We start from the raw sequence: 26,597 nt of genomic DNA, 5'->3' as shown, positions 1-26,597 counted from the left end.
AAGTTAGGTCAATAAAGGTCTTCCTTAATTTGAATCAGTGTTTGTTTTCTGTTCTTTACGGGTATTATTGATTGATTGTGGATTTGTTATGTTTAAACATAATATACATCATAAGAATAAGTAATGTATTTTTCTTCTGTACAATTAAATATAATAATCGAAAAGTCGTCTACCCCTATACGAAAACATCTACATCTGATTCACGTGGGTATCCCCATAATCATGTATAAATTAATATATTCACAGGAATAACAATACAAACACTAAGAGGAGTCACTTTCGTTCATGACTTATCTGTCATTTATCTTTAACAAAAGTAAACATTTGTTGGCTACTACATAATTATTGTTTAACTATATACAATGTGAAAAAAAATACGAACCGAACACTTCCACTTTTAGAAGGTCTGGTTCGAAACTTGTTCACCAATGAAAGTCGATGCATTTCCTTGGGGTGGATAAATCTCATTATGATAATTAAGTCCACTGTGAGGTTTGATGCTAAAAGGGACCATCCTGATATTTCTCTCATTGGAACATTCATAAGATAGATTCTTCTTAATGACTAAAATAACATGAAATACATTTTCCTGTTTTCTTGTATCAGGGTCTGCATGTTGAAGATATTTCTGGACGTTCCAATGTTTCCGATATCTCAAATTGGATGGGGCGGGACGTAGCCCAGTGGTACAGCGTTCGCTCGATGCGCGGTCGGTGTGAGATCGATCCTCGTCGGTGGACCCATTGGGCTATTTCTCGTTCCAGCCAGTGCTCCACAACTGATATAACAAAGGCCGTGGTATGTACTATCCTGTCCATGGGATGGTGCATATAAAAGATCCCTTGCTGCTGGTCGAAAAGAGTGGCCCATGATGTGGCGACAGCGGGTTTCCTCTCTCAATATCTGTGTAGTCCTTAACGATATGTCCGACGCCATATAACCGTAAATAAAATGTGTTGAGTGCGTCGTTAAATAAAACATTTCCTTCTTTTCTCCAAATTGGATTTTACAAAACACAATATTAGTGACGTCCAAAAGAAACATTAAATTCGTAAAATTTGAATAATTTTATAAATATTGCTGCTAATCAAACAGAACCAAACTTTACAAACACTTTGCATGTATCACGAAGTGCATTGTGACATGTAGATGATGAACTTCGTGATACTTTCATATCCCACCTTACAGTTTGTTGGTTTTCTATAATACAATTTCAAGTCTTGTATAGTTTCTTTTGGACGTCAATATATTACTGGGGCGTAGCGAGAGAGGAAAGAACGCCAAAGACAAATCCAGACCTGTAAAATAAATATCGGTGTCATGGAAAAAATAAAATAAATCTGGGGAAATTCCAGACGAGGCAAGCTCCTCGGCTGCGTCATGTTGGCTACGCCATTGTATTATATATTAGGAAATAAAATGAATTTTGATCTTCTACTATAAATAGAACGATGAAAAACCCATCGAGTACACAGACACTAATATCCTAAAGAGGAAAATGTATCTAATCTGTTGCCCTTGCTGTTAAAAGGGCGGGACGTAGCCCAGTGTTACAGCGCTCGCTCGACGCGCGGTTGATGTGGGATCGATCCCCGTCGGTGGGCCCATTGGGCTATTTCTCGTTCCAGCCAGTGCACCACGACTGGTATATCAAAGGCCGTGGTATGTGCTACCCTGTCTGTGGGATGGTGCATATAAAAGATCTCTTGCTGCTTATCGAAAAGAGTAGCTCATGAAGTGGCGACAGCGGGTTTCCTCACTCAATATCTGTGTGGTTCTTAACCATATGTCTGACGCCATATAACCGTAAATAAAATGTGTTGAGTGCGTCGTTAAATAAAACATTTCCTTCCTTGCTATTAAAAAGGCTCTATCAGTCGGAACCATTTTAAAACTTGGCGGCAACACGGGACAGTTCCTTGAATGTGAAACGGTGATGGTCGTCAACATTTTAAAGTTCAGATGTCCTTAGAAGTATTTTATGTTCAGTTGTCCTTCGATATAGATTGCATATATCTATTACAATAGTATTAGACACACAGTCGTAAATCATTGGCGCTGGTACACGTGATTATTAGAAAGCAATGAAGGAAGGAAGTGGTTTATTTAACGACGCATTCCACACATTTTATTTACGGTTATACGGCGTCGGCCATACGGTCAAGGAAGAAAGCAATGAGGGCAGAGTAATGATATTATGTTATAGGATCTTATCCTTCTGGACAAACAGGGAACTTTAAAAGACAACTGATTTTTTTTTTTTTTAATTTGATTTTTTTTTGGTATTTGCGATATGATCATGATTTTAAAAAATCCCTCCAACTTAAAGTGTTTTTAGGTCGATATTTGTAGATATTCGCTGACTAGTATGAAGATGCAAAGAGAGGGGCGGGTTTAAATGGGAACTCCGCATCGCGGGCTAAATATTTATATTAATTGTCTTATTTTGTTTGAGTTACAAGTAGATGTACATAGTATGCGTATTGATATTAATATGATTGCTCAAGAATGTTGATGGTGTGGGTGTGGCTAAGATCTGGTATATTTTATGACAAATTAATTAAAGTAAATTGGTTCAGCTATTCACCGCCGCCACACACAAATGAGCTCAAGCCTCATTATGTGACAATAATGGCTGTCGCAGTTTTCCATCTTTCCCCGAATTACTTAACTGACCAATCAGAGCGGGCTAGCCTGGATGCTCGGTATTGGCTCTAGAATCGATCACGTCCGGCTGCGGGTTTTTCATTTCATCCTCTCCCCCCAGTTTTTACCAGGGACCCCGCCCTTGCAAGGTCAGAAAGAGCCTGTTTGCATTTATCTTTTGCGTGTGAGAAAGGCCTAGGTTTTGCCATGAGGGAGATCGTGCACGTTCAGGCGGGGCAGTGTGGAAACCAGATTGGAGCAAAAGTAAGAATTGTTGCTAGCTAGTCATTCTGTAGTCTCGATGTAAACTGCTAAATCAGATATTTTGTGTGTCGTCTAAAGTTTGTTTGTTTGTTTTTATTTAACGACGCCACTAGAGCACATTGATTTTTAATCTTATCATCGGCTATTGGACGTCAAACATATGGTCATTCTGACACTGTTTTTAGAGGAAACCCGCTGTCGCCACATAGGCTACTCTTCTTTACGACAGGCAGCAAGGGATCTTTTATTTGCGCTTCCCACAGGCAGGATAGCACAAACCATGGCCTTTGTTGAACCAGTTATGGATCACTGGTCGGTGCAAGTGGTTTACACCTACCCATTGAGCCTTGCGGAGCACTCACTCAGGGTTTGGAGTCGGTATCTGGATTAAAAATCCCATGCCTCGACTGGGATCTGAACCCAGTACCTACCAGCCTGTAGACCGATGGCCTGCCACGACGCCACCGAGGCCGGTGTGTGTCGTCTAATGCGTAAAATGATAAGAATACACTCCCCTTTTAACACCAAACAGTGCTGCCCATAACCTATCATAACGAGGGGGTGGGGGCTGGCCCATACGAACGATATCTGGAGAGGGCACAATCAAGCTCTAGTGGAGAGGGGGCAGTCTTTAGTGGGTGTGGGGGCACAAGCCAGATTTTCCCCCCTTTTATATATATATATACATAAAATGCACTTTTTCTTCCTTGGGTTACTATGAGCTTGGAGGGGGGAGGGAGGGGCAGATATAAAGAATCGGATCTCCGTATTAAGGATTAAGGGGTCTTGTCCAGCAGCTGCTAGACTAAAGTGAGATGCTTACGTTGCAGAATCAAACCACATGGGGCGGACGGGGCGGGGTTAACGATTGGGTTGTTGTTTTCGTTCCAACTAGTGCACTACAGCTGGTCAAAGGCCGTGATATGTGCTTTTCTGTCTGTAAGAAAGTGCATATAAAAGATCCTTTGCTGCTAATGGAAAAAAATGTAGCAGGTTTACTCTCATGACTACGAGTCATAATTACCAAATGTTTGACATCCAAAAGCCGATGATTAATTAATCAATGTGCTCTAGTGGTGTTGTGAACCAAACAAACTTTTTATCTTTCTGATAGAGAAATTGACCCCTGCCCTACACTGGGTGCGGTCATGCATTCGATAATTTATGATTAATAGGTGATCTTACTAATTAATACAAGATTTCAGCTACCAGTATCGTTTGAAATTTGTAAAACGTTCATTAAATGGCGTTATGCAACGCCAAAACCACCCCTCTACGTCACATTAGTTTTTAAAAAGCTCCAATTTTTGTTCTACTCCCCCCCCCACCAACCCCCCCCCTTTTTTTAAAGTTATTCAATAGTTGATTGTTCATATCTGAATTGTTATAATAATTATATGACTGCGTGGGGGCGGAAGGTAGCCTAGTGGTAAAGTGCTCGCTTGATGTGCGGTCGGTCTGGGATCGATCCCCGTCAATGGGCCCATTGGGTTATTTCTCGTTCCAGCCAGTGCACCACGACTGGTATATCAAAGGTTGTGGTATGTGCTATCGTGTTTGTGGCATGGTGCATATAAAAGATCCCTTGCTGCTAATAGAAAATTGTAGCGGGTTTCCTCTCTAAGACTATGTAAAAATTACCAAATGTTTGATATCCAATCCGATCATTGAAAGATCAGTGTGCTCTAGTGGTGTCATTAAACAAAACAAACTATATGACCGTGTTTGTATTTCATTTTAACTTGCATTTTCAAATGATACTTGTATCCAGTTAACGTTCAAGCACGCTGTTCTGGCCCCCCCCCCCCCCCCCCCCCCCCCCCAGCTGTCTAGATTGCTAGTCCAGGGAACGGATTAGTGTTTAGTTATATGTGGTTACTGGACAGGTCAATGTAGTGGTCTATCTCATCCCCAGTTATGCTAGGCTCAGACTACCAACTGTCAGCAGAAAGTTGGTCAACGTTCTGCTGTCACGACTTCTATGACTGTCCATTTGTTAGTCTGAGCGCTCTTACAACTCGATTCTCGTCGTATAACCCATTAGTTGTTAATCTGAGCGCTCTTACAACTCGATTCTCGTCGTATAACCCATTAGTTGTTAATCTGAGCGCACCCGTTGTTAAGTCGGGAGTTGGGAAAATTACAACGTAACCGTCAGTTGGCCAACTTTCTCCTGGCAGTTGACAGTCTGAGTTTAGTATTAGTTAGTACATGCATCCAGTCAGGGCCGGATTTAGACCTTGGGGGGCACTTCAGGCTCGGGGGTCCCTCAAAATAGAAATTAAATTACATGATAAATTAAAAAATTGAACTAATTGTATAATTATTAAAAAAAATTAATAAAGTAAGTCATTAGTCTGGGAGACCCCTCTGGCTGAGGGGCCCGTGGGCAATTGCCCCCTTTGCCCCCTTATAAATCCGGCACTGCATCCAGTTCCGGGTTTTTTAACAAACCAAACTGGATGATAGCCTTTACCCAACCAGCATGGGCCGCGGAGCAGGGAGGTGTTATGGGGGTCCATGCCCTCAGTCCCACTTTTCCTTGTTATTCTGTTCAGATGGCTGGAAATTTCCGTATTTTAACACATGAAATTCAAAATGTTATCAGAGGAGCATGCCCCCGAACACAACCCCACCCCTGGCAACAGGTCCGAGCCCTGATATAAATGCATTTTCATCCCCAGATAATCGAACTGACAGTCTCTCCCCCCCCCCCCCCCATACACACCAGGCGCGTGTGCTGGGGAGGGTGAGATTTCATACCCATGCTTAAGCAAGTTTTTTTGGGGGGGTTTTCAATATATATTTTGGTGGAGCATGGCTCGACTCTCTATAAACTTCGCTCTTTCCAGTCTAAACCACATTGCACAAATTTCTGCAAACGCGCATGCACATACACCATATACATGCACGCATGCGCACACTCACACCATACACGCACACACATTCACACACACGCACACACACACTTTCAAACACGAGTCTTCTCTTGTACCTACGAGTCTTAATCCCAACGACTCTACCACTAGCCTACCCCAGAGAAACCCGACGTCACGTTATGCATACACATAACAGTTTACTCATTCATAGTAACTATTGAACAGGCCTGTTGTTGTTTCCAGACATCGGAATGCCGTTCATTGTCCGCATCCATTATGCTGCACTAGAGTGAGTCATGATTGTACACATGGCCTCGAAAGTACTGATATAACAGTCAAATAGCTTGCATTATGCCACCAGGGGAATAACATCAGTGATACGCAGTCGATCATAAACAGTCCCCCAGGATCGTCGTGGGATATTAGACCAAACATAATATTGGTCTACACCACCGCCACCCCGGTGACGCCACGTGAGCACTCCTAATTTGAAAGCGCTCTTGAAAACGGTCGATGTTACTGTGTGGTCGCATAGCAACAGTCACGTGACTAATGATCAATGGCTGGCTGACTGGTAATAGGTGAAGTTAAATCGATACGGTATGTAGCGATTTGTGTCGACTGAGAGTTGTCGCTGTGCAGTACTGGGTGGTGGGGGTACAAACAAATACAGTGTCAGTGAAATGAACAATGACGATGAAATGCATAGCGAAACACTTTTGTAAGTCGGTATATATGCCCGTAATCATTGTTGATAGTGAGTGGGTTAGAGGTAGTAAAGCAAGTATGCGAAAAACAAAATATGAAGGAAGAATTAATTCTTTAACAATATGTTTGTGAGGTGGAGAGAGAGAGAGAGAGAGAGAGAGAGAGAGAGAGAGAGAGAGAGAGAGAGAGAGAGAGAGAGAGAGAGAGAGAGAGAGAGAGATACCTGTACCTACGAGAATTATATTATGTTCAAGGTCCTAACCACGACACCACCGATGCCGGTTATATAAATACATACAAAAATCTGACTTGCACACACACACACAGAGAAAGAAAGAAATGTTTTATTTAACGACGCACTCAACACATTTTATTTACGGTTATATGGCGTCAGACATATGGTTAAGGATCACACAGATTTTGAGAGAAAATCCGGTGTCGCCACTTCATGGGCTACTCTTTCCGATTAGCAGCAAGGGATCTTTTATTTGCGCTTCCCACAGGCAAACCATGGCCTTTGTTGAACCAGTTATGGATCACTGGTCGGTGCATATGGTTTACACCTACCCACTGAGCCTTGCGGAGCACTCACTCAAGGTTTGGAGTCGATATCTGGATTAAAAATCCCATGCCTCGACTGGGATCCGAACCCAGTACCTACCAGCCTGTTGACCGATGGCATAACCACGACGCCACCGAGGCCGGTACACACAGAGAGAGACACACACACATACACACACATACATATACACACACACACACACACACACACACACACACACACACACACACATACACATACACACACATACATACACAGACACAGACACATACATACATACACACACGCGCACAGACACACACCCTAGATTGTGCATCCTACCAGAGTTTGTACCCCCACCCCAACTTTAAATATCGTTCCTACGGACCTGGACGTAGACAGAGAGTAAAGAAACTCGCTGCCGCGACACAGGCTACTCTTACCTTTAAAAGGGTTATTTTGTAAGCACGTTTTAACAGACAAAATTAGCACGGCCTTTCAATTTGATGTACCAGCTCTGATGCACTATTTGACATGGTGTTAAAAAAGACGAAATCCATTGGGAGTGGCCGAGTTACAGAAATATACGTCATGTATCAATACACTCGTGTATGTTTACGTATACTCTATAGCGACGTGATCAATAAAATACTTATATGATTGTCTTCACACACAGCTGTCATATTGTTTGCGTTTTGATGTTACAGAAACGATTGACTAGTATCTATGAAAATATTTGCATTAACCATTCATCATCATACTTACTTGTGCCATATTATGTTTCTACAGTTGGGTGTATTTATGGGGGAAAATACAAAATAATCGATCCCACACATAAACATTTGCATAATAATTAATTCATGAATATCAAAATTATAATATTCTGCCACAGAGCGTACATAGTCGTTCTCCCAAACTCCACGGCATCGGCTTTGGTAGTGTCGTGGTTAAGCCATCGGACATAAGGCTGATAGGTATTGGATTCGCAGTCCGGTACCGGCTCCCACCCAGAGCGAGTTTTAACGACTCAATGGGCAGGTGTAAAATCACTACACCGACTTCTCATTTACTGACCACTAATAACTAACCACTAACCCACTACTGTCCTGGATAGACAGCCCAGATAGCTGAGGTGTGTCCCCAGGACAGCATGTTTGAACCTTAATTGGATACAAGCTCGAAAATAAGTTGGTGTCACGGGGATTCTATAATTCCCGTAACTGAATAAAACACGATTATCAAAATATCTCTCCTAACTGTATATCTATTAGATCTCTCTGTAACGGGCGGTATTTACCCGCCTTGGCTCGTCTCTAGGTATGATCAGAGATACGATCTTATATAAAGTATATGTAATATAGCACGTTTAGTTCACTAGAAACACAACAAAAACACAATACACTTGTATTAACCTACGCTGACAAATGTACAGCCGTAGTAGTTAATTAATAACAACAATAATAACAACCCAGAACTGATCACTTAATTAGTTAATCTCTAGGTGTCTAGTTGCACAATATGCGAATCACTTCACCGTGACACAACACTCACACGTGTGATAATTGAGAAACGCTTCTAGGAGAAGTTAATTAATAAAGGAATTACCACTCTATTCCTAACTGGTTAATTTTTAATTAACCCTTACTACTCGTTCAGTAACGTGTGATAATTGAGAAACGCTTCTTGGGGAACTTAATTAATAAAGGAATTACAGCTCTACTCCTAACTGGTTAATTTTTAATTAACCCTAACTACTCATTCAGTAACCTTGTAACACAGAATTAATACTGGTACCTATCACAATAAAGACAATAACCTACAGTTTACCTAGGTCTTCTAGGATGACTGGCTAAGCTTTATATTACCAAATACTCGTATAATGTTAGAACAAAAAGTCTACGATTTACTTCGTCAGATGACCGAAGACACTGTCTAAAGAATATTGGTATAATACAGTATTAAAATATTAAAAGTCACATCAATCACATCAAGGTTATACAACAGAGCAAAAATTATATTTATCAAGTCCTAACGGACTACGTTCCCGGGAAGCTTCCTTTTTCGTTCTCCTCCATATCTCTAAAAACTAGCTATTTATTATAAAATCAGAAATCGCCTGGGGGTACAAGGCGGTACCTCCCCTATCATCTGATATTTCCACCGCGACCAAGCGGTATTATTTCTCTCTGATCGTCAGACTTGCTGACGCCATCGTCGCCAAATCACGGTTGTAAAAACCGCACTGGCAGAGGTATTACGTAACTACTCGCCACATGGCCTCAGCACCTGGCTGGATGTGTACGGTCGCGCGGAGGTATTACGTAACCAAGTGCACACGACCCTCTAAAACAATTAACATCGCCACAGGCGAAAAGAAATTAAGAGCATGTACCGTCACAGTTGGAATTAATGAATAAGCGAATACATGGCTCTCTCTCTCTCTCTCTCTCTCTCTCTCTCTCTCTCTCTCTCTCTCTCTCTCTCTCTCTCTCTCTCTCTCGTCCAATATTTCTGTCTGAATTAACCACAAAGAATTACAGATAGACATTGTGTGCAAAAACCCTCCTTATAACGCTGTGACGACACAATAACGTGATGGTCAAATTGTAAATAATGTATTACGTTCTCTTGCCGATAATGGACTATTATGCAATTCTGATCAAGCTTCTTTGGAACTTTAAAACTCAAACTGAAGGAGGTGGGTGGCTATAAACCTAGCGGACCCACTTGTCTACACTTCCCCTGGACATCTGAACAACTAGCCTAATATTGCACTGCAAGAGGTGGGTGATCGGGTCGTCTGAACCCATAATCATCCAACATTTTGTCTTTGAGGCGCAATTCTTGATTATCTCTTGTCTGTATAAATATAGGTTACTATATATACTCAAAAGAATTTAAGGGTCAAAAATTTATAACCAAATAAGTTTCAGAGTGTATTAGATTGATGATGTAAACTACACCAAAAAATTTATTTATTGTTCCATATTTACAAAAAACCACAAATAAACGTCACTGTATACAAGAAAGTCACATGACATGCTGTCAAAGTTGAAGGTTGTCAAACATGGATTTTACACATTAGAACATTCGTTTAATAGTGTGTGAATCCACCCCTGGCGCGAATACACTCGACACATCGTTGCCTCATGCTGTTGATCAGACGTCTGAAGAACTCTTAGGGAATGGCCTGCCACTCTGCCATAAGAAGTTGACCCAGATCATGAAGGTTGGCCGGAGGGGCATGGTTATCCCGAATTCTCCTGCCTAATTCGTCCCAGGCGTTCTCTATTGGGGCCAAGTCAGGCGAATATGCTGGCCAATCCATCCTGGCGATACCTTGTTGTCTGAGAAAGTCCGTTACCACCCTGGCGTGGTGGGGTCTGGCATTGTCATCCTGCAGAACTGCCCCGCCGCCAATCTGCTGAAGGCCTGGGAGAACCAACGGCCGGATAATCTCATTTAGATAGCGGATTCCATTCAGATTGCCATCCACCACATAGAAGGGGTTCCTGTGGTGGATAGAGATGCCGCCCCACACCATGACGCTGCGACCACCGAACCGGTGATGTTGTCTAACGTTAACGTCAGCGAAGCGCTCCCCAGGACGTCTGTAGACACGAACCCGACCGTCGTTGAACTGGAGACTAAACCTGGACTCATCAGTGAACATCACTCGACCCCACTGAACACGTTGCCACCGCAGATGAAGCGTGCACCAGTGACGTCTGGCCGTTCTGTGACGTGGTAGGAGTGGTGGTCGAACAGCCTGGCGACGGCAGCGTAGATTATTGTCTCTCAGACGATTGCGTATAGCGGGTTTGATCAGACACTCGAGTTCCAGTCGCAGTCCGCAGATTGTCACGTAATCGGCGTGCAGTGGTTGTGCGTTGACGTAGAGCCATATTGGTGATGTAGCGGTCCTCTATTTGTAGTGCTTCGGGGTCTTCCCGAACGTAGACGATTTCGAACAGAATTCGTTGCTTGGTACCGTTTGCCACAGTCGGCCAACGACACTCTGACTGACACCAAGTCTCAGAGCAACATTTCTTTGCGTATTGCCATCCTGAAGCCAAGCAATAGCCCTTCCTCGATCTTCGATAGTCAGTTGAAGTCGTACCATTGTCGAATTTGGAGTGTGCACCGTACACGAACGCAAGCACCAATCATACGGAAATTCAGCATTGGGAACATGGAATACACGTGCAAAGCGTGCAAATGAAGCACTTTGTGAAAAAGCAAGTTATGGGCACTTAGCAGACCTTTCGCTTTCGCCCTAATTTACGTGCAAATGTAAGCATGTTTTCGCCATTAGAACTAGTCGACAGTGTCAATGACAGTGGATTTTAATTCATTTATGGGTTGCTTAGACCCACTTTCGTCAAAATGGAACAATACCATGCGTGACATTATGGTCTAGCTAATATAATTGACATTCAGAAAATAATGTCGAAAATATCGTCTGACCCTTAAATTCTTTTGAGTAGTATATATATATAATAAAGTGTGTTGTACTGTAGAACGTGTCTTATTTTACAGTTCTGGGAAGTGATCTCTGACGAGCACGGAATCGACCCAACTGGCACCTACCACGGCGACTCCGACCTCCAGTTGGAGAGAATCAACGTCTACTACAATGAAGCATCTGGTAACCCAAGATCTTGATTGTTCATAGTCGTGTTCAGATATATATATATATATATATATACTTCTGTTCATTTGCATCTTTATATCTTGTTCATATACGTATTTAAAGCTTTTATAGTTGTGTATGCATGCTTGTGTTCAAATACGAGTTTAAACCTGTGCTCCCATCCAAATAAACTTGTGTTACAGTGGTGTTAACATTGGAGTTTATATTTGTTCACAGTCGTGTTCGTACATAAAATGTGTAGTTACATGTTCACAGTTGGGGTCATACTAATCTTTACACCCATGTTCGTAGTTTTGTTGGTAATTATTTTCATACTGGGGTTGTTATTTATTACTGCGTTCATCAAGAAACAGTTGTGTTCATTCTTACGCCCTCCTGTTCATATTCGTATTAATACTCACATACTCGTCTTCATACTTATGTTCGGGGGGAGGGTAGGACGTAGCCCAGTGGTAAAGCGCTCGCTTGATGCGCGGTCGGTTTGGGATCGATCCCCGTCGGTGGGCCCATTGGGATATTTCTCGTTCCAGCCAGTGCAGCACGACTAGTATGCTAAAGGCTGTGGTATGTGCTATCCTGTCTGTGGGATGGTGCATATAAAATATCCCTTGCTACTAATGGGTTTCCTCTCTAAAGCTATACGTCAGAATTACCAAATGTTTGCCATCCAATAGCCGGTGATTAATAAATCAATGTACTCTAGTGTACATTAAACAAAACATTTTTTTCATACTTATGTTCATACGAGTGCTCCTATTTGTGTTAACGTATTCACGTGTTCGTGTTGTGTTTTCATACGCATATATCCATACTTGTGTTCGTGCTTGTAACATACACCAGCCCATTATACTCATACCTTTACTAATGTTCATACTAATCAATGTTAGCTGAAAAAGATAATTTTAACAATATCAGTTATATTTGTGTTATTCTTCAGGAGGTAAATATGTTCCCCGTGCCATACTGGTCGACTTGGAGCCCGGAACTATGGACTCCGTGAGATCCGGACCTTTCGGTCAGCTCTTTAGACCAGATAACTTTGTGTTCGGTCAGAGCGGAGCTGGCAACAACTGGGCCAAAGGTCACTACACAGAGGGCGCTGAACTGATTGATTCCCTTCTTGACGTCATCCGAAAAGAGGCCGAGAGTTGCGACTGTCTTCAAGGATTCCAGCTGACACACTCGCTAGGTGGCGGCACTGGTTCCGGTATGGGCACTCTGCTCATCAGCAAGATCCGCGAAGAGTACCCAGACAGAATTATGCTCACATTTTCTGTCGTCCCATCACCTAAGGTAGAGTGCTGCCTACAGAATTAAACAATTTAAAAACAAACAAACAAAACACAGTAAAAACATTCACATACTGATTTATCAGGGCTGAAAATAATTTGGTACGGTATGTCGACTTTTGTGTTTTCTACATTCACCCACAAAGGAAGGAAGGAAATGGTTTATTTAACGACACACTCAACACATTTTATGTACGGTTATATGGCATCGGACATATGGTTAAGGACTACACAGATATTGAGAGAGGAAACCCGCTGTCGCCACTTCATGGGCTACTCTTTTTCGATTAGCAGCAAGGGATCTTTTATATGCACCATCCCATAGACAGGATAGCACATACCACGGCCTGGAGCGAGAAATAGCCCAATGGGCCCACTGACGGGGATCGATCTAAAACCGACCGCGCATCAAGCGAGCGCTTTACCACTGGGCTACGTCTCGCCCCTTCACCCACAAAGGATCCAGATAACATTTTATGTATGTGCTCTGGACGAATAAATATATTTATTTTTCATATGGAAACAAAGGTATGGTCTGGAACGTATTTCTTGTTCGTGCCCAGTGTTCCACAGTTTGTATATTAACGGGCGTGGTATGTGGTATTTAGTGTATAACAGAAGGCATAAATAAATATTCCTTGATTCTAACCGGAACCTGTATGACTGAAGTGTCATAAATATCATATGTTACAGAGGTGTGGGCTGGGATATAGGGGGTGGGAGGTTGTCAGACGAACCACACTGCTGACGCTAAACCAATTTTTTGTAGCATGCAACATTAAGCTATTCATGTTGGGTGTCCAGGAAAATGAAGAAAAGACGGTCCTCTAAGTTCATATTCGACACCCCCCCCCCCCCCCCCCCCCCCCCCCCCCCCCCAGGTCAAGACCACGTATCCGCTGTTTATCTAAGTGATGAGGTGTCGTTAGTTAATTATCTCTATCCATTCAAAATGATTCCCACTGACTGGTCATCTGAAAACGTTGTCCTCTGAATTCCATTCTCTAGAGCAGTCAGGTCAGGTCAAAGGTTTTAACGTGCACGTTCAGAACAAGCTGTTGTAGCTCACGCCTGTCGTGGGCGCAGATGCTGACTTACACCGGTTACTACGTTGAGGACAGGATCTAGAGTGGCAATATGCGCTCCCCAATGCATCAATTAACTACTAGTCAGGGTCAGTTACATCACTAGATCCATTGGTTCCTAAAATATTTATCGCCTCCAACTGGAGTATAGAAATAATTGCTGTTTAATATTCCATTACTCTTGAAATATACATTAACCTTTTCCATTTTGCTGGTCTACAAGGTTGAAAGGGTTAAGCTTGTGTTTTTCAGGTATCAGACACAGTTGTGGAGCCCTATAACGCTACCCTCTCAGTCCATCAGCTGGTTGAGAACACAGACGAGACATACTGTATCGACAACGAGGCTCTGTACGACATCTGCTTCCGTACACTGAAACTGACCACCCCAACCTACGGTGACTTGAACCATCTGGTGTCTGCTACCATGTCCGGAGTCACAACCTGTCTCAGATTTCCTGGTCAACTGAACGCTGATCTTCGTAAACTAGCAGTCAACATGGTTCCATTCCCACGTCTCCACTTCTTCATGCCAGGCTTTGCTCCACTTACCTCCCGTGGAAGCCAGCAGTACCGCGCACTGACAGTCCCTGAGCTCACCCAGCAGATGTTTGATGCCAAGAATATGATGGCTGCCTGTGATCCACGTCATGGCCGTTATCTCACTGTTGCTGCCATCTTCCGTGGCCGTATGTCCATGAGGGAGGTTGATGACCAGATGTTGAACGTCCAGAACAAGAATAGCAGCTACTTCGTCGAATGGATCCCAAATAACGTGAAGACAGCCGTCTGCGACATCCCACCACGTGGTCTCAAGATGTCTGCCACCTTCATTGGCAACAGCACTGCTATCCAGGAGCTGTTCAAACGGGTCTCCGAGCAGTTCACTGCCATGTTCAGGCGAAAAGCCTTCCTCCACTGGTACACTGGTGAGGGTATGGATGAGATGGAGTTCACTGAGGCAGAGTCCAACATGAACGACTTGGTCTCTGAGTACCAGCAGTACCAGGATGCCACCGCCGAGGAAGAGGGAGAGTTTGACGAGGAGGAAGTGGATGAAGAACCAGTTGCATAAGCTATAACTAGAACAGTTGTCTTGATGGTTTAATGTGCCACTCGATGGAGACGTGGCCTTATTAATGCATGCAGAAACTATTTATCATGTTCATCTAGTCGTGTCTTCCACTACACGTGGCTATTCAATGTGTATTGTTAATCATGTAGGAAACAAACTTTACAAACTTCGTTTGGATTTTGTTTAGTTTTTTCTATTTTACGTCGTGACAGACATGTTTGTTGTTTCTGTTCCTTGTTTGTTTTGCATTAATAACTACATAATCTAATAAATTTGATTTCAAAGTGGCTTTCGCGTTGAATTGAATACGAATGAATGAATGAATGTTTAACGACACACCAGCACAAAAATACACATCGGCTATTGGGTGTCACAAATGTCAAGTATATGAACATATTATTTATATATATTTATGTTTTTTATCTATGTGATCAGTATACGTGCCACATTTGGTTGTTTCACTATAACGGCTAACCTCTTGGGTATAATTGTACGGTAAAGCAAATTTACGATGAAGCAGTGTAAGGCGCAAATTCCATTGGTCCGTAAACCGTGTGGTATATACGTATACGTAACCCACAATGCAGAGAGTGATCGGATACGCACACGCGTGTGGTGCACGTATGACTGGAATCTTCTCAAAACATTTGCTTAGAAAGTGATTGATGCGGATTACGTTTAACACACAGGGCCGTCGGGGGTGGGGCTATTGGGCAATGTCTCGTTACAGCCATAACTGGTCCACAACCAGGGCCGTACCTCGGGGGGGGGGGGGGGGGCAGAGGAAGTTGCCCGTTGCCCCCCCCCCCCCCCCCCAAGAATCTCACCTTTTTTTGTTTTACTCCAGAAAATAGCATACACATCTCAGGGTTTAATTTGTATAGTGTTTCATTTGTTTATAAAAAGTAGTGTCTCCCCCCCCCCCCCAATCAGGATTTTGATCAGGGTATGGCCCTGACATACGGTATGTGGACAAATGGAATTTGCGCCTTAGTCATTACGTACTGAGCGCTTTTGAATACTAGTATTCCACAACTAGCATTGCGTACTGACCCCATGTAAATAACGCTCAACTAGCATTGCGTACTGACCACTTGTAAATAGCGCTCAACTAGCATTGCGTACTGACCACTTGTAAATAACGCTCAACTAGCATTGCGTACTGACCTCATGTAAATAACGCTCAACTAGCATTGCGTACTGACCACTTGTAAATAGTCCACATAGACAGACAGCCCAGATAGCTGAGGTGTGTGGCCAGGACAGCGTGTTTGGACTTTAATTGGATATAAGCACGAAAATAAGTTGAAATGAATCTAAACAGCCTAGAAGTAGCATTGCCTACTTACTACTTCTAAATGGTCTACAACTAGCAATGCTTACTGACTACTTCTAAATGGTCTACAACTAGCAATGCTTACTGACTACTTCTAAATGGTCTACAACTAGCAATGCTTACTGATTACTTTTAAATGGTCTACAGCTAGCATTGCATACCAACTGCTTCTAAATGGTCTACAACTAGCAATGCTTACTGATTACTTTTAAATGGTCTACAACTAGCATTGCTGACTACTTCTATATAGTCTACAACTAGCATTGCTGACTACTTCTAACTAGCCTAAAACTAGCAATGCCTACTGACCACTTCTATATAGTCTACAACTAGCATTGCTGACTACTTCTAAGTAGCCTAAAACTAGCAATGCCTACTGACCACTTCTATATAGTCTACAACTAGCATTGCTGACTACTTCTAAGTAGCCTAAAACTAGCATTGCCTACTGACTCATTCTATATAGCCTGCAACTAGCATTGCCGACTTCTTCTAAGTAGCCTAAAACTAGCATTGCCTACTGACCACTTCTATATAGTCTACAACTAGCATTGCTGACTACTTCTAACTAGTCTAAAACTAGCATTGCTGAATACTTCTAACTAGTCTACAGCTAGCATTGCTGACTACTTCTAACTTGTCTAAAACTAGCAATGCCTACTGACCATTCCATATAGACTACAACTTTCATGAAGTGGTGAAAGTGCATGACATATGTCTAACTGCCCATGATAACCAACCGTTATATGATACCCCTGAAACATTAGCTGGAATCATTGCAGATAGAGGCTCATTGTATTGTCAAAAGTAAATGAATAATTTTTATATTCATGAAATAAATTCTTGATAATGAAATGTAAAATCACAAATTCTTGAAGATGAAAAGAAAAGTATCTTGATTCCAAGATTTGGTTTCTTGTACATTATAACTGATTGTTAAAAATATTGGTTTATATATATATATATATATATATATAGTACGTTAGCAACACTACAAACATAGTTACAGAGAACAACAACATGGTGCTACACAAACAGTGGCGTTTGTGTTAGTAATACAAGGCGGAAATCATTTTCTGATTATTACCACAATAGCTCGCAATTGTGTGTGTTTGAGAAATATTAAAACATAATAGAAACCAATAGCTCTTTTTACGGAGACCTTGAAGCTTGGACAATGCCTGCCATTTTGTAGATCAGCACATATCGATTGGTTTAGTTTTATGAATTGGAAACCATGGCAACGCTCTCCGCAAACATTAGTTGTGGAATGTCTTTAATAGGGCTGCAACACGCTCCGGCTCTACAATCAAGTCGCTGTCGGTTTCTAGGTTAACCGATTTGTCAGACAGACTCCGATACCTCGCTACAGACGGACTCGTAATACGGAGAGAGGACATTTTAAAAAATATGAGAGAAATCGTTCATCTCCAGGCCGGCCAATGTGGCAATCAGATCGGGGCCAAAGTAAGTTGTCTTTTAATTATTTATTTATTATAGAGACAATTTAAAAAACACACATATATACACACACGCACAACAACGCCTGTGGGTTTTTTTCTTCTTCTCCCAACTTCAAATATGTACACGTCACATAGACTGTATCCCAGGCTAATTGAGCCAACGGGCTACGTCTTAGTCACAATGGTAACAACTGCGTGTAATTAAGCATATTCAAGTATATGTTCTGTATGATTTTCGACACGTCAGTTGACACAGTATTTAAGACAATGAGTGGACGTCTAGAAATAGCACGTCTGTAAATGCTGGTTATCGGACAGTTGGGATAGACACGCTACGGAGGGTATTGTCAGGCTATAGAGGGAAAGGCGTTTGTTGCAGACGTTTCACCGCTTGTTTATGCTAATGTATATCCGCCGTCTTATTTCCATATATGGAGAGACGACGGTTTTGTTATTTTTCGATTTTTTTTTAGTCCAGTGGATAGCTTGCCTACGTTTTTTGTATTTTCTTTCTTTCTTTATTCCTTCTTTTTTTTTTTTTTTTTTTTTTATAATATTGATAGTTGTAGTTTTGAGGGGGTTTTTGTGTTCTCTCTCTCTCTCTCTCTCTCTCTCTCTCTCTCTCTCTCTCTCTCTCTCTCTCTCTCTCTCTCTCTCTCTCTCTCTCTCTCTCTTAAATGTGTTGTGTGCGTCGTTAAATAAAACATTTCCTTCCTTCTTTCTTTCTTTCTTTCTTTCTTTCTATCCTTCCTCGCTCTCTCTGTCTCTCTCTGTCTCTCTCTCTCTCTCTCTCTCTCTCTCTCTCTCTCTCTCTTAAATGTGTTGTGTGCGTCGTTAAATAAAACATGTCCTTCTTTCTTTCTATCCTTCCTCGCTCTCTCTCTCTCTCTCTCTCTCAGGCAGCTCCATTCAGAAAATGTTCATTTATTAATTACTTTATTGGTCAAGGTGGGCCCTCGTCGTCGTGTGGACTTACATGTATACATTTTTTATTTTACCGATATCTTTAGAATTTCATACATTTTTAAACAGATAATTCCTGTGGGGCGGCTATGATCCATTCTTTAAAACCGTGTTTAGAGGTATGACAAATTCCAGCTCTACTACCGAATGCACTTCGCGGCATGTTCCGACGTGTTTGTAAACGCGGGAATATCGCACCCATCAACGTCGGGTTGTTTGCGGCACGTACAGTCGATCTATGGTTACAGTTACGTGCTGTGTGCAGTGACTGTGGATCTCCATGGAGACAGTCAATGGGCGTGTTTTGTGGTATTGGTGTACTAGACTACAGTTGGCCAAACGATATACATCCATTGTTTATTGGTAGTAGTAAATGTTTCAGGCTAGTAGTGTGAGATAATTGTTTTGATATAAATTTAATATGCTTTGAAATGTTATAAAGACTGATGTAGGATTAGTATCGTAATTTACTCAGTATGGCAGGGCAGGGCCGTACTCTGATCAAAATCGGGGTGTGTGTGTGTGGGGGGGGGGGGGGGGAAGGGGGGTAGAGAGCACTACTTTTTTATAAACAAATGAAACACTATACAAATTAAACCCTGAGATGTGAGATTCCCCGGAGGGTACAGCCCTGCAGGGGCGAACCCAGAAAATATTCGGGTGGGGGACTAAGTGAAAAAGCGCACATGCAGTCATGGATCACCTCGTGAAAAGGGCAATTCAATGAATTTGAAAAGACAGGAAAAAAAGAATTAATTATATATATTTAAGTGTGATGGTTCCACTGCCCCCCCCCCCCCCCCCCACACACACACCCTTGGATCAGCATAGTATTGCATGAATACGTCTTAAAAATTAATGATGGCGTGGGAGTATGTGTAGGTTTTATTATTATTATTTTCTCTCTTCTGTTTTTTTGCATATATTGTTTTAATTTAATTTATTTATTTTAAAGAAACCCTATTACTGGCGCACAAAGACACGCCCTCAGCACGTGACCAGTTCTGCAGTATCCGGGATTCTACCTGGACAAAACCTGACGTCCCCCGAGTCCCGGCACAAGTCAGTCAAATCCATGAATCCTCACCCCTACTAGAATCCAAACTGGTTAATTCTCGTTCCAGTCAGTGCGCCACGACTGGTATATCAAAGGGTGTGTCATGTGCTATCCTGTCTGTGGGATGGTGCATATAAAATACTCTTTGCTACTAATGGCAAAATGTAGCGGGTTTCTTCTCTAAGAGTCCTTAACCATATGTCTGACGCAATATAACCGTAAATAAAATATGGTGAGTGCGTCGTTAAGTAAAACAATTTTCCTTCCTTCTTCTCCAAGACTATAATATGTCAAAATTACCAAATGTTCCGCACCCAAAAGCTGATGATAAATAAATCAATGTGCTCTAGTGGTGTCTTTAAACAAAACAAACTTTAACTTTTCAATCACACGTTCCCAATCTTCATCATATTTACCACATGTATCTATATTATATTAATATGCTTGCGAAGATATTGGATGCATCCATGTGATGTTATAAGTGAGGTTGAAAGTCAGCTTTACCGATGGCGGATCCGGGGGGGGGGGGGGGGGGGGTATAAGATATACGACCCTTGCGCTTTAATTACTCTAGTGTTTGTGGGTGTGGGTAATTGTTGGCATGCTTCCTTCAGAGAACTGTTCAAGCACGCCTGTCGTGGGCACAACCTGTCCAATAACAGGGTTTACTCTAGTGTACTACGCAATGAAAATCAAACAGCAAACGGTGCCATCCCGAACAATGCCCATTTTGAGTTCAACTCCCAATGGGCTCCTGACCGAAACAATATCGGATTCGTCTCGACAGTGAAGTCGTTTACAACCTATCTGTCTGTCTCTGTCTGTCTCTCTCTCTCTCTCTCTCTCTCTCTCTCTCTCTCTCTCTCTCTCTCTCTCTCTCTCTCTCTCTCTCTCTCTCTCTCTCTCTCTCTCTATCTATATATATATATATATATATATATATATGTACGTGTGTGTCTGTCTATGTGTGTCTGTGTGTGTGTGTGTGTGTGTGTGTGTGTGTGTGTGTGTGTATGTATCTGTGTGTTTGTGTGTATGTGTGTCTGTCTTTGTGTGTATGTGTGTCTGTGTGTATGTGTATGTCTGTGTGTGTATGTGTATGTCTGTGTGTGTGTGTCTGCCTGTCTGTGTGTGTATGTGTGTGTCTGTGTGTGTCTGTGTGTGTGTGTCTGTGTGTGTATCTGTATCTGTGTGTGTTTGTGTGTGTATGTGTCTGTCTGTGTGTATGTGTGTGTGTGTACGTGTGTGTCTGTGTGTGTGTGTGTGTGTGTCTGTCTGTGTGTATGTGTATGTCTGTGTGTGTTTGTATCTGTGTGTGTGTCTGTGTGTCTGTCTGTCTGTGTGTGTCTGTGACTGTGTGTCTGTGTGTCTGTCTGTATGTGTGTGTGACTGTGTGTATGTGTGTGTGTGTGTGTGTGTGTGTATTTCTGTCACTCTCTTTTTTTTCTTTGTCTATCTCTCGTTTTTAGAAGACATTCATATTCCTGTAAAAAAAATAAAAAATAAAAAATAAATTAAATGTCATAGTGGCTTTGAAGCTGAAAAGTTCATCAAATCATCTCAAACTATATAAATCATACTTTCTTCTTTTTTTGTTCTTCTTTCTTTTTTTCATCTAGTTCTGGGAAGTGATCTCTGACGAGCACGGCATCGACCCAACCGGCACCTACCACGGCGACTCCGACCTCCAGTTAGAGAGAATCAACGTCTACTACAATGAAGCTACAGGTATTAACAGTATTATAAATAAACGCGCCTCATCAGATAGTCTCTGATTTGAAATACATACAGAAATGATGGCTTCTTCATCTGTTTTAAACAAATAAAGGGAGATAATCACGTTATACTCGGAGGGGGTTGACTGCCAATTCCAAATGTTAACGACTTTTATGCTACTGATTTTTTACACAGGATATTTATTTTGATTATTATATAATTATAATATTATACGGACAAAAACGTTTAGCAAATTAGTACTACTGCCTTGCAATTTAAACAAGCTAAATTCATTACCCTGACAGTTATGCATTCCATACTGTATTGAAAATATCCTGTTACTTATACTGACAAATGATGCCACAATTAAATCAAGTCACGAGTTTTCCTTTATTTAAGTATCCATTATTGTGATATACGCTGTCATTTTAGTTATCATATTGTGTGTGGAGAGGAATAAAGGTTTATTTATATAATCTACGCGCGAGACAAGCGAACTTTCGGGGGGGGGGGGGTGGGGGGGGGGGGGGGGGGGGTGGGGTCGAGTCGTTCTTCCCCGGAAAAATAATTTTTTTAAATAATAATAATTTTGGGGTGGGGAGTTTCGACTCCAAACTGCCCCCTCCCCCCGAACACGCGCCTGTTGTCAGTTTAAGTTTTCTGAATTTGTATCACGTCACACGGATTCAGTAGTAAGTGTCTTTAGTAAGTTATTTCGCATGTGACGCTAAGTGCATCGTTAAATTAAACATTTCTTTATTAGACATGTGACAGTCACATCAACACACCGTCATCAGCTTCTGTCTACGGACTCTGAGATATCCAAAACCAAAACCGATATTCTGAAATCTCTATTTTAGGCAAGAAACTTTAACTTTCAACGAAAAAATACTATTAGTCATTTTTAGTACCGTTAATAAATGTCTAGTTTTATGCTATTCAAAATCCGCCATCTTCAAATTGGCCAAATATGACTAACCACTTTTACAGTGCTCTGATTTCTATGGACTCATCTTATGCTATTATTTATATTGAATGGTACAACAACTATCAAAAACTTGTTTGTCATTGATGAACTCACTCAGTACAATACAATACAATACAATACAATTACCTTTTTTTTCATATCAGGGGGTAAATACGTCCCTCGAGCCATTCTCATTGACTTGGAGCCCGGAACTATGGACTCCGTGAGATCCGGACCTTTCGGTCAGATCTTCAGACCAGACAACTTCGTGTTCGGTCAGAGCGGTGCTGGCAACAACTGGGCCAAAGGTCACTACACAGAGGGCGCTGAACTCGTAGACTCAGTTCTGGATGTTGTACGAAAGGAGTCGGAGAGTTGTGACTGCCTGCAGGGATTCCAGCTGACACACTCGCTAGGTGGCGGCACTGGTTCCGGTATGGGCACCCTACTCATCAGCAAGATCCGCGAAGAGTATCCAGACAGAATCATGAATACTATCTCGGTTGTCCCCTCACCAAAGGTAGATCGAATTTGCGTACAAACGGAGTCACATCTTCTTTTTCTTCTGCGTTCAAGCTATAGTTGATCATGCTTGAGTGGGAAGAATTGCAGGATATGCTCTGGGGACTGTGGTCCTGTTTGATATAGACATTCATCAGTGTCTGCCAGTTTCAGGCGGTACATATGGGATCTGAGATGGATGTGACCGGTTCTTAGCCTGAAAATGGTTATCTCTTGGCATCTCTCCAGATGATGGATTGAATCCTTGGTTGTAGCGTGGTCAAAGCATTGGCATTATTATTTCTGTCCTTTTTAACAAATCCTTCAATACACATGTACTGGTACATTTGCTGCAAATTTGTAATTAATGGACGTGGCTGGAAATTATAATTGTGGTGCAACATGACTGGTTCAAACAGACAAAATGATGTCATCAAAGAAATGATTCAAACTGAAAGCAGACAGGCCGCAAGTATAGATCTTATGTAGGAAGGTGCCAAAAAGTGGGGGAGCACACTTTTATATTTACACACTTTTACACTATTATAAAGCAAATATAAAGCAAAATATCTGAAAAGTGGGGGGCACATGCCCCCCCTTGCATCCTTGCCCCTCCCCCCCCTCCTCCCCCGCTTCATACGCCAGTGATGGTTATTGCATTATTAACCAAGGTTTTGTAAGTAGTTTTTAATCTGTAAAGAATGTAAGATACTGCACATCTTTTAATTATCATTTCCATTTAATAATTTTACTGTCGTATTTATTATTTACAGTTGCCATTTGCATTATTCTTATTCTGTTGAATTGTATTTTCAGGTATCAGACACAGTGGTTGAGCCGTACAACGCTACCCTCTCAGTCCATCAACTGGTTGAGAACACAGACGAGACATATTGTATCGACAACGAGGCTCTGTATGACATCTGCTTCCGTACCCTGAAACTGACCACCCCAACCTACGGTGACTTGAACCATCTGGTGTCTGCTACCATGTCCGGAATCACAACTTGTCTGAGATTCCCTGGGCAACTGAACGCTGATCTTCGCAAACTGGCAGTCAACATGGTTCCATTCCCTCGTCTCCACTTCTTCATGCCAGGCTTTGCTCCACTCACCTCCCGTGGAAGCCAGCAGTACCGCTCCCTGACTGTTCCAGAGCTAACTCAGCAGATGTTTGACGCCAAGAACATGATGGCTGCCTGTGATCCACGTCACGGTCGCTACCTCACTGTTGCTGCCATCTTCCGTGGCCGCATGTCCATGAAGGAGGTTGATGAGCAGATGTTGAACGTCCAGAACAAGAACAGCAGCTACTTCGTCGAATGGATCCCCAACAACGTGAAGACAGCCGTCTGCGACATCCCACCACGTGGTCTCAAGATGTCTGCCACCTTCATTGGCAACAGCACTGCAATTCAGGAGCTGTTCAAACGGGTCTCCGAGCAGTTCACCGCCATGTTCAGGAGAAAGGCTTTCCTCCACTGGTACACTGGTGAGGGCATGGATGAGATGGAGTTCACTGAGGCAGAGTCCAACATGAACGACTTGGTCTCTGAGTACCAGCAGTACCAGGATGCCACCACTGAGGAAGAGGGGGAGTTTGATGAGGAGGAAGAGGAGGAAGAAAACAGGAACTAAATCAAGCTCGTGGATGTGGGGCATTTCACAAGTGGCCATTCTGCTTAACTATAAAACTATTAACTGTCATCTGTAACTTAACAAAAAATCAAGAAGTATAACTAATATTTAGACCTTTAGGTTTTTTTCTCTCAGACCAATTCATCTTAGAACAGATGTCACTTATTCATTAGTCATGATTTGTCAGCTCGTCCAGGCACGGCGTAGGGAGGAGTGGGGTGGCACTGGAGAGAATCAGCCCCCGATAATTGGAAATCAAAAATAATATTTGCAATTACCAGCATTAGAAAATGTTCATGATGAAATTTTACGAAATTGCAAATCGTGACTTCTCGTTTTCTGCGGAAGCATGCTCCCATATCCATCTAGAATTGATGTAAACGTGTTGCCAAAAGAGTAAAACCAGTTCAGCTAAAAATGTTTAATACATAGTAACTTCAAACTATTACAATAATAATGACTGATTTTTAATTTGTTCACTTGCTTCCGCCGTGCCTGTATTTTATGTAATCTTTTACATTTGTTGAAATTGTGGTGGGTTTTCTATTCAGACCAGTTCATTTCAGAACAGATTTTTAATCTTAAGTTATTGAATCTTTCGCATTTCTCGTCATTTCTTCTGTCATCTTACCATTAATACGATAATGTATTTTTTCCCTAGACCAATTCATTTCAAAACAGATTTTACTTAATCACTAGTGTTGACAATGGTAATTATCTAATATTTCATATCAATGTCGCTCTGTTATTCTTATGTCTGTCATCATGTTGTGTTTCATATTTCTGAATATAAAAGCCATTAAATAAAGTGTCTTCTGTGGCTTCATAAAATCCCTTTCCTTGGTTCTGTGTTGCTTTGTGTTGTTCCTACAAGTGAAAGGATCTTAAAGCCGCACACCCTAGTTCCATCCAGCGAAAATAAATTATAATTTGGTTAATCTACAAACCTGTAAGACACTTCGATCACGTTTTTATCAAATGGAGTGAAAAAGCAGGTTTTATATCGATAAATACCATGGGAATCCCCATGTCCCAATTGCTTGAAATAATTTTGAAAGTTAGTATTCTGATATCACCGGTAGTTGTCGCTCGAAGCACAATAATGCCTACGTCACGACAAATTTCACAGACTTGGGGTGCGTTTCTTTCACCTCTCCTGGACATGTTCCAACTGTTCTGTCCTGGTTGTATCTCCTCTCCAGATATCGTAAGACTTAGCAAAATTATTGGTTTTAAGGGTTTGTAACGTTTTGTATTGAGACACTTACTTGTCTGAACTTTATTGTTACTGAAAATGTTCACGAACTGTGAAGAAAAATCTTACAAATGAACAACAACAAATCGGATGTTGATTGCGCGAACCGTGCACGAGAAAACAAACCGAACCAAAATGATAACGGTCACGTGATATACCAACGTCTGTGACATAAAAATAGATTAGACCTTGTCTGCCCAACGGTTTTTTCTCAGACGTGCGTGCGATTTATGAAATACGAAAAATGCATTTTGTGGTATTACAAAAACCAGGATTACCAAAAAACACTTCAGGTGAATGGAAATGTATATTCTAAATAATAAACGGTAAGTAAAGTGCAATTTTATTTGTGAAAAAATGGGTTTAATAGCGAAAAACAACGCCGTAATGGTTAACAACTAGCCGTAACTAGGGTGTGTCCCTTTAAGTTTTTAATATTTAACCTCATGAAACATTGTTTGTCTGCCATCGTTGCTACTGCTATTAGATATAACGTATATGAACGGCAAAACGGTTATTATGTTAAAAATTGTATCCCCGTACAAGCAGAATCCAAGGGGT

General features: G+C 41.8%; 2 protein-coding genes across 4 annotated transcripts in view; both read left to right on the top strand.

Annotated features, from left to right (window-relative positions):
• Positions 1-2,694: 2,694 nt before the first annotated feature.
• Positions 2,695-26,597, top strand: part of LOC121388044 (tubulin beta chain-like) — a 45,434-nt gene continuing 21,531 nt past the window's right edge. The window contains exons 1-4 of one of the 2 annotated variants that reach the window (XM_041519246.1): positions 2,695-2,910; positions 11,578-11,686; positions 12,630-12,985; positions 14,319-15,424. In XM_041519246.1, the coding sequence (XP_041375180.1) occupies positions 2,854-2,910; positions 11,578-11,686; positions 12,630-12,985; positions 14,319-15,140 (1,344 nt within the window). In that variant the 5' untranslated portion in view covers positions 2,695-2,853 and the 3' untranslated portion in view covers positions 15,141-15,424. Of the gene's footprint in view, positions 2,911-11,577; positions 11,687-12,629; positions 12,986-14,318; positions 15,425-26,597 lie in introns of those variants that run through there. The other variant, XM_041519248.1, reaches the window with a different exon arrangement.
• LOC121388042 (tubulin beta-4B chain-like) lies at positions 17,711-25,616 on the top strand. 2 transcript variants are annotated; one of them, XM_041519243.1, is made up of 5 exons: positions 17,711-17,943; positions 19,858-19,964; positions 21,579-21,687; positions 22,807-23,162; positions 23,960-25,616. In XM_041519243.1, exons 1-5 carry the CDS (start codon positions 17,919-17,921, stop codon positions 24,779-24,781), a joined length of 1,419 nt encoding a protein of 472 aa, XP_041375177.1. In that variant the 5' UTR covers positions 17,711-17,918; the 3' UTR covers positions 24,782-25,616. The 2 variants fall into 2 exon arrangements, with proteins under 2 accessions (XP_041375177.1, XP_041375178.1); XM_041519244.1 differs by lacking the exon at positions 19,858-19,964 and having other exon boundaries at positions 17,713-17,943.

Source organism: Gigantopelta aegis, chromosome 14 (genome assembly GCF_016097555.1).
Source record: "Gigantopelta aegis isolate Gae_Host chromosome 14, Gae_host_genome, whole genome shotgun sequence".
NCBI classification, from domain to species: domain Eukaryota; kingdom Metazoa; phylum Mollusca; class Gastropoda; order Neomphalida; family Peltospiridae; genus Gigantopelta; species Gigantopelta aegis.
Note: the sequence above shows the minus strand (reverse complement) of the source record. Positions and strands in the feature narration are given on the sequence as shown.